At 41.4% G+C, this 12,706-nt stretch overlaps 1 protein-coding gene across 1 annotated transcript in view; it reads left to right on the forward strand.

Moving 5' to 3' along the window:
• The window catches only part of dctn6 (dynactin subunit 6), a 78,970-nt gene that overhangs the window by 45,669 nt on the left and 20,595 nt on the right, over positions 1–12,706 (forward strand). The window contains exon 5 of the mRNA XM_078540291.1: positions 2,782–2,829. Within this exon, the coding sequence (XP_078396417.1) occupies positions 2,782–2,829 (48 nt within the window). The remainder of the gene's footprint in view (positions 1–2,781; positions 2,830–12,706) is intronic.

A 12,706-nucleotide genomic window follows, 5' to 3' on the forward strand; every position in this document is an offset into this window, starting at 1 on the left:
GGGTTGATGAAGGTAGTGCAGTGGATGTTGTGTACATGGATTTTAGCAAGGCATTTGACAAGGTCCCACATGGCAGATTGGTCAGGAAAGTAAAAGCCTATGGGATTCAGGGTAATGTGGCAAACTGGATGAAAGGTTGGCTTTGTAACAGGAAACAAAGGGTAATGGTCGATGGATGCCCTTGCGAATGGAAAGTTGTCTCAAGTGGTGTTCCACAGGGCTCAGTGTTGGGACCCTTGCTGTTTGTGTTATATATTAACGATTTGGACGTGAACATGGGGGGACACGATTGGGAAATTTGCAGGTGACACAAAGATTGGCCGAGTAGTGGATAGTGTAGAGGATAGCCATAATCTCCAAAACGATATAGATGGGTTGGTGGAGTGGGCGGTAAAGTGGCAGATGGATTTTAACTTAGAGAAGTGTGAGATCATACATTTAGGGAGGTCAAACAGTCACAGGGATTACACAATAAATGGGAATATACTAAGAGGGGTAGATGAAGTGAGAGATCTTGGCGTACGTACACAGGTCCATGAAGGCAGCAGTTCAAGTAGACAAGGTTGTAAAGAAGGCATATGGAATACTCTCCTTCATTGGCAGAGGTATAGAATATAAAAGTAAGGATATAATGTTGGAATTGTATAAAACATTGGTGAGGCCACAACTGGAGTATTATGTGCAGTTCTGGTCACCACATTACAGGAAGGATGTAATAGCTCTGGAGAGAGTGCAGAGGAGGTTTACAAGAATGCTGCCAGGGTTAGAAAAGTGTAGCTACAAGGAGAGATTGGATAGGTTGGGGTTATTTTGCTTAGAACAAAGAAGGCTGAGAGGTGACTTGATTGAGGTGTACAAAATTATGAGGGGAATAGATAGAGTGGACAGGATAAAATTGTTTCCCTTGGTGGAGAATTCTAGAACCAGGGGACGTAGATTCAAGGTAAGTGGCAGAAGGTGTAGGGGGGACATGAGGAAGAACTTTTTTACGCAGAGGGTAGCGGTGTCTGGAATTCGGTGCCCAAGTTGGTGGTAGAGGCAGAAACTCTAAACTCTTTTAAAAAGTACCTGGAGCTGCACCTTAAGTGCTTTAGGCTGCAGGGCTGTGGGCCGGGTGCAGGAAGGTGAGATAGAAAGGGCACCTGGGTGTCCTCGGGCTGGCATGGACAAGATAGGCCGAATGGCCTCCTTCTGTGCTATAACTTTTCTATGGTTCTATGATTCATTGCAAATGGTCACACATCAGCTGGACTTCAAGGGAGTGGAATCCCTTTTCATTACTTTACAGGGCAGTTGCCCACAAGGCAATGTGTGTGCAGTTATTGCACCCTCCTTGTTCACTCCACCTTCCTATCTTTAACAAGAAAGAGTGAGATGTAACAGTGAGATGTTACAAATATGGCACTATTGCATACTTTCAGTGTGCATGTATCAATATGGCATCTGGCACAATTTGCCCAATTCATGTGAGCCATGGCACCATTTTGGATGTTCAACGTGCACTCGTCGTGCCTGCACAATGGGCACTAAGAATCCAAATTTCTGGCAACTAACAAGATTGTCATGACAACTGTGTGTCATATGCTGCCTCCCCGCTAGGTGGCAATGTTGCAACATATTCTTAATTCTAACTAGAATACAGGTGGCTTAAACTCTAATCAACGAAAGTTAGACTTTGCAATGCTGTACCGTTCACTCTTCTCAAGATATCAGTAATCCAGTTCAGATTTATTGTTTCCAAACCAAGCTATAATTCTTTACACAGATCCTTTAGGCAACCTGCTTCTCTTAAATTGCCATAAACTTTAAAACACATTCTATCATACTTAGCTCTCATAATTCTAACAACCTAATCAAAACAATGTTAGCTTGTATCTGAGTAAATTTGTAATGCAGGTTGGCACTGACTTCTGTGTTGAGCTATTTTCTCTAATTTTTCACCAGATGGTCAATGCCTTCTACCAAATTACTTCAAATCTACTCCTTCAATTTCTACACTTTTTAGCCTTCTACATTAACTAATTCAGTATTTGTAGAAATAAATTTTCCCCATTTACACTAAAATAGATGGTTGTATTGCTTTAAGGCTGTAGTTTCAAAATAGACCTAACTAGAAAGAAAATAAGTAAATGATGAAAATTACGTACCCAGCACAATCCATATATTTTGGATGTGTCACTTTGAATGCGAAGGTGTTATCCAGAGTTATTTGATTCATAAATTCCCAAAAAATTAGTTTTTGTTTCTCTTGGCCAAATATTCTTTAGTTTTCTTCGATTTTGACTTCAACAGCTATTTCAGTACAAAGGCATCGCTTTTAAATCCTTTGATTTTTCATTTGCTCATGCATTAACCAATTATATTTTTATACAGTAGAGACAAGGTTTATTAGTTTTTGTTTAAAATGTATGTCTGTAGTACTCCTATTTAATAATTACTATGCTGAGATAAAAGGCTCTAATGGTAATATTTAATCACAATTTAGCTTTGGATGTTTTGTAATCTTGGACTTCCCCAGTAGCTCACTGTGACAACAGCACTGATTAAGAGAGTTCAAAATTTGATACCTGTTTTATACCAAGTCAGTTCAACTCAACCAGCACAGCAGGTGGGTACTAGAATTTCACCTGTGTCTCAGAGCTGGTGGAAGAGAAAGGAAAGCTGTGAGCATTACTTGTAAGATAGTAAGGACTTTTCCTCAGGATGACTAGTCATCTGAGGAAGAGAAAGATCGAAATGATGAAATCAGTGAAAGGTTAGCTTTCTTTAACTACTTATCAGGTTTTGAAGCTTTGAAGATTGGAGATAACAATGTAATTGAATCTAAAGGTAAGTTGCTTTTTTAAAAATTCTGTAATTTTTTGCTGAAACTGGCTGATCAAGAAGTTTGTCATAAGATTTATCAGTGGTTACAGAAATACCTTTATTGCTGTGATTACTGTGATTTCTGAAAAATTTGAAATGTCAAAAAAACAAAATGCAATAGAATTCTGAATACTTGAGTTAGTGTTGTTCAAATTCTCAATTATCCACAAAGACCTTTTACAAGTAAATGAGTGATCAGCAGAAATCTGGGTTGATGGGAATGGTGTCCTGATGTCGAGAATGGCTAGTGCTATGCAACCGATAGTCCACTGATCTGCCACATCACAACACCTTACATGCTTACACACATATGCATGCAAATGAGTTAGAAGCCTAACCAAGAGGATAAAAATGCTGCTTCAGTTGTGAGTCCTCCCATCTCATAATCCTATTGAAATTCTGAGCACTGATTTAAATCGAGCAGTTGAATGTAACATGAAGTTTTGAGCCTCAGCAGCAGAATTTTTAAACAGCTTCACAGAACCTTGACAATTGAATGTTTAGTGACAACCACAATGTTTTGAGTTTACACACGGAAATGTAAGAAAAAGCTATGGCGTATAGATAAATATTAAATTATTAAACAAATGACCTTGCTGAAAAGCATGATACCTGAGAGTGTCTCTGCAATGGACTTGTCATTTATTTGTGGACTTTCATTTGTGTGACAGATCTAAACATCTAAAAAAAATAGACCATATGAGCTGGGCAGGGACAGTGACCAAAAAAAATAATTCATGTAGTATATTAAATATAGCATGTGCCGCCTAACAGCATTGTGTGTGTACCTACACCACACGGACTGCAGCTGTTCAAGAAGGTGGCTCACCACCACCTTCTCTAGGGCAATTAGGGATGGGCAATAAATGCTGACCTAGCCTGCCAAACTAATGCTCCGTGAAGAAATTTTAAATAGCTCAAATTTAGCTTAAATAATTTGACATATAATGATTGCAGGAACCTGGCTATATGCTGGGTGTTAATGGAAACTAAATGTTCCTGACTGACCTTTAGAAAGGACAGCAAACTTACAAAGAAACATGGAAATTGAGGACTGGGAGATCTACCAAAGTACAACAAAATGATATAACTGAAGTATTGAGGTTCAAAAGGGAATACCAAAAGAAACTTGGAAATTTTGCAGTGCTAACGATGAAAGTTTACATAAACATATAAAAAGAAAAGTGGTAAGGGGAAATCTGGACCCATTAAGCTAGACAGGTGAGACTATAAAGGATAATAAGAAAATTGCAGATTTTGAATACTTGCATATATTTCACAGTGGAGGAAAAGGACAGTAGAAGTAGTGACCAGTAGCACAAAGTAAACTAAGTAAGGTAAAGGAAGGAAATTATTAGACTTTATACAAGTTTTTTTTTCAAAAAAGGTATTGGAGAATATAATGAGACAAATCTCCAGGACCTGAAGAGTCATACAGACTCGAGACGTTAACTCTGTTTCTCTCTCCACAGATGCTATCAGACCTGCTGAGTTTTTTCCAGCATTTTCTGTTTTTATTTCAAATCTCCAGGACCTGATGGTTTGCCACTCCAGGGTATTAAAAAATAAATGGTTGAGGAAATTGTAGGTACGTTAGTCATCATTTTTCAAAGAACTGTAGATGCAGGAATTGTGTGCCTTATGATTGGAAAATTGCATTCCATTATGGGATCATTGGCTTTTTTAAAGTGGCATACAATAGAAAAACAAGGAAATCATGATAACCCTTTATGTTTCACCAGTTAGGCCTCAATTAGAATATTGAGAAGGATGTCAAGGATGGAAAGGACCATGGATTTAAATTGTGGAGAGACCAGAGAAGCTGAGATTGTTCTCCTTGGAGCAGAGGAGGCTAAATAGAAATTTAATACTGCAGAGATATTTGAATTATGAGGAATTGATAAATAAATAAGCAGAAACTTTCCATTGGCAGGTGGGTTGGTAACCAGAGGACACTGATCTCTGATAATTGGCAAAAAAAATCTGAGGGGAGATGAGAAGAAACTTCTTTATTCAATGGATTGTTATGATCGTGAACATATTGGTTAAGAGTGGTGGAAGCGGATTCAATAGCAACTTTAAAATAATTGCAAAGGAAAAAATTTGCAGAAAAAGCAGAGGAGTGGGACTAATTGGATAGCTCTTTCAGATAGCCATCACTAGAGTCAGAATTAAACAGCACAGAAACAGGCCCTTCGGCCCATCGTGTCTGTGCCGGCCATCAAGCACCTATCTATTCTAATCCCATTTTCCAGCACTTGGCCCATAGCCCTGTATGCTATGGTGTTTCAAATGCTCATCTAAATACCTCTTAAATGTTGAGGGTTCCTGCCTCTACCACCCCCTCAGGCAGTGTGTTCCAGATTCCAACCACCCTCTGGGTGAAAAAAAATTTCCTCAAATCCCCTCTAAACCTCCTGCCCCTCACCTTAAATCAATGCCCCCTGGTTATTGACACCTCTGCAAAGGGGAAAATTTTCTTCATAAGTACCCTATCTATGCCCCTCATAATTTTGTATACCTCTATCAGGTCCCCTCTCAGCCTTCTCTGCTCTTAAGGAAAACAATCCTAGCTTATCCAGTCTCTCTTCATAGCTGAAATGCTCCAGCCCAGGCAACATCCTGGTGAACCTCCTCTGTACCCTCTCCAGTGCAATCACATCCTTCCTATAGTGTGGCAGCCAGAACTGCACTCAGTACTCCAGATGTGGCTAACAACATTTTATACAGCTCCAACATAACCTCCCTGCTCTTATTTTCCATGCCTTGGCTAATAAAGGCAAGTATTCCATATGCTTTCTTAACCACCTTATCTACCTGTGCTGCTGCCTTCAGGGATCTACGGACATGTACACCAAGGTCTGATCCCCTGTACTTCCTAGGGTCCTACCATTCATTGTGTATTCCCTTGCCGTGTTAGTCCTCCTGAAATGCATCACCTCCCACTTCTCAGGATTAGATTCCATTTGCCACTGCTCTGTCCATCTTACCAGCCCATCTATGTTGTCCTGTAATCTAAGGCTTTCCTCCTCACTGTTTACGACACCACCAATTTTCATGTCATCTGCAAACTTAATGATCAAACCTCCTATATTCACGTCTAAATCATTAAAGTACACTACGAACAGCAAGGGTCCCTGCAGCGACCCCTGCACTTGTCACAGGCTTCCAATCACAAAAACGACCTTCGACCATCACCCTCTGCCTCCTGCCACTAAGCCAATTTTGGATCCAATTTGCCAAATTGCCCTTGCTCCCATGGGCTCTTACCTCTTTGACCACCTTCTTGACCAGTCTCCCATGCAAGACCTTGTCAAAAGCCTTACTGAAGTCCATGTAGACTACATCAACTGCATTACCCTCATCTACACAACTAGTCACCTCCTCAAAATTCAATCAAATTTGTTAGACATGTTCTCCTCCTGGCAAAGCCATGCTGACTATCCCTGATGAATCCCTGCCTCTCCAAGTGGAGATTAATCCTGTCCCTCAGAATTTTTTCCAATAATTTCCCTACCACCGATGTTAGACTCACTGGCCTGGTTTATCCCTACTACCCTTCTTGAATAATGGTACCGCATTCACTGTCCTCAAGTCCTCTGGCACCTCTCCTGTGACCAGAGAGGATTTGAAAATTGGCGTCAGAGCGCCTGAAATCTCCTCCCTTGTGTCACATAGCAGCCACGGATACATCTTACCTGGGCCTGGGATTTATCCACTTTTGAGCCCACTAAAACCACTAATACCTCCTCCCTTCCAATCTAATTTGTTCAAGTATGTCACAGTCCCCCTCCCTGATTTCTACATCTAAGTCGTCCTTCTCCATAGTGAACACAGCTGAAAAGTAATCATTCAAAATCTCACCTACGTCCTCCGGCTCCATGCACAGATTACCACTTTGGTTCCTAATTGGCCCTACTCTTTTTCCCTGGTTATTCGCTTGGCCTTAATATATTTATAAAATGGCTTGGGATTTTCCTTTATCTTGCCCGTCAGTGTTTTTTCATGCCCCCTCTTCCTTCTCCTAATTACTCTTTTTTAAGTACTCCCCTACATTTTCTACACTCCTCTAGGGCTTCTGCTGTTTTCAGCCCTCTGTATCTGCCATAAGCCTTTTTTTTTCCCTTATCCAATCCTCTATATCCCTTGACATCCAGAGTTCCCTGGACTTGTTGGTCCTACCCTTCACCTTTACGGGAACATGTTGGCCCTGAACTCTCACTATTTCCTTCTTGAATGACTCCCACTGCTCTGATGTAGACAACTAATATTCTATAATTCATTAAAACCACATCAAATTGGAGATAACCTTATGACATGGGTTGGCAGTTGATTGGAGCTAGGAGTCACAGTAAGGATAAAGGAAGTATACTCTGGTGGGACACAAAGTGATTTCTCCAAAATCTAGTACTAGGGCCTCAGTTTTTCATGTACATATATTTTTTTTTTAAAAAATCAGGTGCACTTGCATGGAAGGATTGTAGAGTTATATATTCAAGATTGCAAATGATAAGTTAATATATACAGTACATGGATGCATAAGGAATTTGTAAAGGGACTTAGTGTTGCAAAACTGGTAGATGCGTTTTAAAGTAGGAGGTCATTACTTTAGATCCAAGGGAAAAAAACTGAATGTTAACGACAGGCTAAGAGCGATGGAGAATCAGTGCTTTTGAGTACGGATGTACGCAAATCATTAAAAGGTAGCAAATGGGTACAAAAAGTAATGGAAGATTAGACTTAAGGGAGTTGAAATACAGAAGAAAAGTAAGAAAATAAATAGCAGGAGTTGGCCATTTAGCCCCTCAAACCTGCTCTGCCACTTCAGTGCAATTGTGACTGATTTTCCACCTCAGTTCCACTTCCTGCACCATCCCCAGGCACTTGAACAGCCACAGCCCTCTAGGGTACAGAATTGCATAGATCCACAACCCTTTGTGAAGAAATTTCTCCTCATGTCAATCCTAAATAGCTGATCTGTTATTCTGACATTGTGACCCCTTGTTCTAGTTTCCCCAGCCATCCTGCCTGCTTCTATCTTATCAAGCCCTTTAATAATTTTATATGCTTCAATGAAACCGCCTCTCATTCTTCTAAATTCCAAGGAATATACTCCCAGTCCAATTCCACCTAGGACAATCCCCTCATCCCGGGACCAGTTTAGTGAGCCTTCATTGCATTTTCTCCAAGACTAGTATATCCTTCCTTGGATAAGGAGACCAAAACTCTACATAATACATCGTGCTCTCACCAAGGCCCTAAACAATTGTATTAAAACTTTTTCACACTTATTCTAATCCTTCAGTTCATAAGATCATAAAAAATAGGAGCAAGAGTAGACTATTCAGTCCCTTGAGCTTGCACCACAATGCAATAAGATCATGGCTGATCTGATTTGTGGCCTTAACTCCACTTCCCTGCCAGACCCCCATAATCTTTGACTCCCTTGTCTATCAAATATCTGTCTGACTGAGTCTTGAATATATTCAATGACCCAGCCTTCACTGTTTGCTGGGGAAGAGGTTTCCAAAGATTAATGACCCTTAGAAGAAATTCCTCCTCACCCCAGTCTTAAATGGGAGACCCCTTATTTTGAAACTGTGCCCCCAAGTTCTAGATACCTCCATGAGGGGAAACATCCTCTCAGCATCTACCCTGTCAAGCCCTCACAGAATCCTATATTTCGTTCTCTCATTATTCTAAACTCGATATCCAAGTCATTTATATATAGCAAAGAAAAGCAGTAGTCCTAGCAATGACCCCTTGAGGGACACCACTGTCTATCATCCAGTGTGGAAAAAAGCATCTACTGTGACTCGCTGTTTTGTGTCCTTAAGCCGATTTTTTTTCATCCAAGTTGACTCTGAGGCTCTAATTCCGTGAGCCTGAATTTTGTTAACCAGCCTTTTACGTGCTACTTTGTCAAATGCTTTCTTAAAATCCATAGAGTCAACCTCCACCACACTCCCTTCATCAGTCTTCTCTATTGCTTCATCAAAAATTCAATTGGATTGGTCAAGCACAATCTGTCTTTTACAAATCCATGCTCCTTAATTAAATCAAACCTCTCCAAGTGCCTGTTGATTCCGCCCCGCCCTCCCAACCCCATCATTGATCCTAAGGCCTGAATTCTGCAGGCGGGGACAGTCGCAGAGCCGATCGCCACCAGCTCCGCACCGCCATTTTATGCAGGCGGGCCAATTAAGGCCCACCCAGCGTAAGACACGGGCCATAGCACACAGCGCTACCTGTGCAGACGGGGGGAGGAGGGAGAGACAGGGCCAGCACTTGAAAGAGCGCTTCAATCTCCCTGAGGCACGGAGCTGCCTCATGGAGATTGAAGCGCTATTGTAATTAATGAATAAATGGTTTAAATTTATTTAAACATGTTCCCTCATGTGACTGTGTCACGTGAGATGGGGCATGTTTTTATACTTAGGAAAAAATTTTTATTTAATTAACAAAAGCTTTAGAAAACCTCATCCCACTTGTGAATGAGGTTTCCTAAAAAACGCAAAGGCCGCTTGGCATTTTTGCCTGCCTGCCAACCTTAAGGTTGGACGAGCAGCATTAACAATTACCTTAATCACTTCCTTAATGGCCTTAATAGGCTATCTATATATCAGTGGGCGCGCAGCCGACTCCAGCGCGCGCCTGATGAACGAAACGTCGTGATGAAGTTGGGACACACGCCCGACGTCGTCGCGAGACAGCACGCCCCCGCATGCCGACTGAAAAATCCTGCCCTAAAACTTTACTCACTGCTGATGTTAAACTAACTGGCCTGTAGTTACTAGGACTCTCCTTACATCTTCCCTTGAATAAGCATGTCACATTTGCCACACTCCAAACCTCAGGATCCTCTCCCATATCTAAAGACAGTTGGAAGATTTATGGCATGCCCTTCCGTTATCTCCACCCCTTAGTAACCTGGGATGCAAGCCACCTGGACCAGGTGACTTATCTACTCTAAACATAGCCAGCTTTTCCAGTACCGCCTCCCTCTCAATGTTCACGTTATCCATTGCCTGTACTATCTTGGGGGTGCAGTCTTAAAATTAGAGTGAGCCATTTGGGAATGGAAATCTAAATCTTTAAAAGGCTGTGGATGCTGGCCAATTAAATTTTCAAATTTTAGATTGACAGACTTTTCTTAGCCATAGATATCAAAGGATGTAGATCAAAGGCAAGAAAGTGGAATTGTGTTTTAAATCAGCCATGGCGATTTATAGAATAGCGAAACTAACTGGCAGAGCTGAATGGCTGCCTCCGATTCCCATGTACTTGGTACTTTTTCCTTAAAAGGAAAAAAGCTGCAGGGTACAGGTTCTTGTTTGAGTTAGTCACCTTGCTTTAGAACAGAAAATTGTACCTATGCAGGATTTTCTTAATCAAATTGAGTGTCAACTTGAAGGCTTCATTTTAAAATCTGAGCGGGGTGTGTGTGGAGAATTCATTTAAAAAGAGTGGAGGGAGCAGCTGATTGAGTATTTCTCGTCTTTAAAGATAAAGTTAGGTCTATAGTTGTGTTTAGGTCTCTAGTCTTTATTTTCTCTTAAAAATAGCTTGTTAAGTATAAGGTCAATACTGGTGTAAAAAAAATTACAATAAAGTGTAAAGAGCGAGGATGCTAGAGGAATTAGTAAAATAAGTTAGCAATGGCAGGACAGGTGATGTGTTGCTGCTGCAGCATGTGGGATCTGCTGGATACCAAGGTGATCCAAAATGAACATATCTGTAGTAAGTGTTTGCATCTTCAGATCAGAGTTGAGGAGCTGGAGCCCATGCTGCAGACATTGCACCACATCAGGGAGGGGAGAGTAACTTGGACACTTTACTCCACTTCACCCCTCAGGTTAGGTAATTCAGGTTTGGTCTGTGATCAGGGACAGGAGGGTGTGACTGCAGGTGAGACAGCTATGGGGACCCAGGAGGTAGCATTCGAGGATCCTCAGCCCCTCCAATTGTCCAACAATTACAAGGTTCTTGCAAGCTGTGTGGATGAGAACAGGGACTGCAAGGAGGATGAGCAAACTGATCACGGCACCGTGGTACAGGGAGCCAATCAAGTGGGTGATAGGGGACAGTATAATTAGGGGCATAGATACTGTTCTCTGCAGCCATGAGTGTGAGTCCCTAAGGCTGTGTTGCCTGCCCAGTGCCAGGGTTAAGGACATCTCAGTAGTGGAGAGGAAGTTGGGAGTGGAAAGGGGGGGATCCAGTTGTTGTCATCTGTGTTGGTACCAGCGACGTTGATAGGACTAAAAAGGTTCTGCTGAAAGAATTTGAACAGTTTGGAGCTAACTTAAAAAGCAGAACCTCCAAGGTAATAATCTCGGGATTACTACCTGAGTCACAGGCAAACTGGCTTAGGGTAAATAAAGTCAAGGAGTTAAATGTGTGGCTCAAAGATTGGTGTGGAAGGAATGGGTTTCAGTTCATGGGGCACTGGCACCAGTACTGGGGTAGAAGGGAACTGTTCCAGTGGGACGGGCTTCACTTGAATCATGCTGGGGCCAGTGTCCTGGTGAATCGAATAACAGGCTGTAGAGAGGGCTTTAAACTAAATTGAGGGAGGGGGGTGCTCTGGAGAGGCGATACATAAGCTTACAAAGCAAAAGGATTTGACAGCATTGCAGCTATTTAGGCAATGATACCCAGAGGGTGACAGGAAGGGACAGTGTCCAAACATAAAATGGCAGCAAATAGAGTCAAAGGGGGGAAAAAATGGTTAAAAGGCAAAATTAATGGCTCTTTACTTAAATGCACGTAGTATTCGGAACAAAATAATTGAATTAATGGCACAAATAGAGGTTAATGGGTACAATCTTGTAGCCATTATGGAGACATGGTTACAAGGAGATCAAAGCTGGGAACTAATATTCAGGGGTATGTGACTTTTTGAAAGGACAGGCAGGAAGGAAAGGGTAGTGGAGTAGCCTTGTTAGTACAAGATGGACTAAGTACGATAGCAAGAAATGATCTTGGAGGATGTAGAATCCATATGGGTGGAGGTAAGAAATAATAAGGGGAAGAAGACACTGGTGGGAGTGGTCTATAGGCCCCCTAACAGTAGCTATGTGTAGGACAGAATGAATCAGGTGATAATGAGCGTATGTAAAAAAAAAAATGCAGTTTATTAATCATGGGTGACTTTAATCTTCATGTAGATTGGGAAAATCAAATTGGCAGAGGTAGCCACAATCAAGAATTCACAGTTTATTTGGAACAGTTTTTTAGAACAATATGTTGTGGATCCAACCAGGGATAAGGCTATTTTGGATCTGGTAATGTGTAATGAGGCAGGTTTAATAAACGACCAGAGTAAAAGATCCCCTAGGAAACAGTGACTATAACATGGTAGAATTTAGCATTCAGTTTGAGAAGCTTGAGCCGGAAACAACTGTGCTAAACTTAAATAAGGGTAATTACAAAGGAATGAGGGCAGAGTTGGCTGGAGTGGACTGGGAAAGGGGTTTAGCAGAAAAGACAGCTGATGAGCAATGGCAGACTCAACAAATTATCCCAGTGAGGAAGAAGGATTATAGGAAAGGGATAAACCAACCATGATTAACCAAGGAAGTTGAGGATAGTATCAAATTGAAAGAAAGATACATACAATGCAGCAAAGATTAGTGGTAAGCCAGAGGATTGGGAAAGTTTTAAAAACCAACAAAAGATGACCAAAAAAATAATAGAGGGAGAAAATAAACCTTGAGAGTAAACTAGCAAGTAATATAAAAACGGGCAGTAAGAGCTTCTTTAAATATATAAAAAGGAAGAGAGAGGCCAAAGTGAACATAGGCCCCTTAGAGAATGAGGCTGGGGAACCAGGAAATGG

The sequence above is a fragment of the Cetorhinus maximus genome, chromosome 1, assembly GCF_964194155.1.
Source record: "Cetorhinus maximus chromosome 1, sCetMax3.hap1.1, whole genome shotgun sequence".
NCBI classification, from domain to species: Eukaryota; Metazoa; Chordata; class Chondrichthyes; order Lamniformes; family Cetorhinidae; genus Cetorhinus; species Cetorhinus maximus.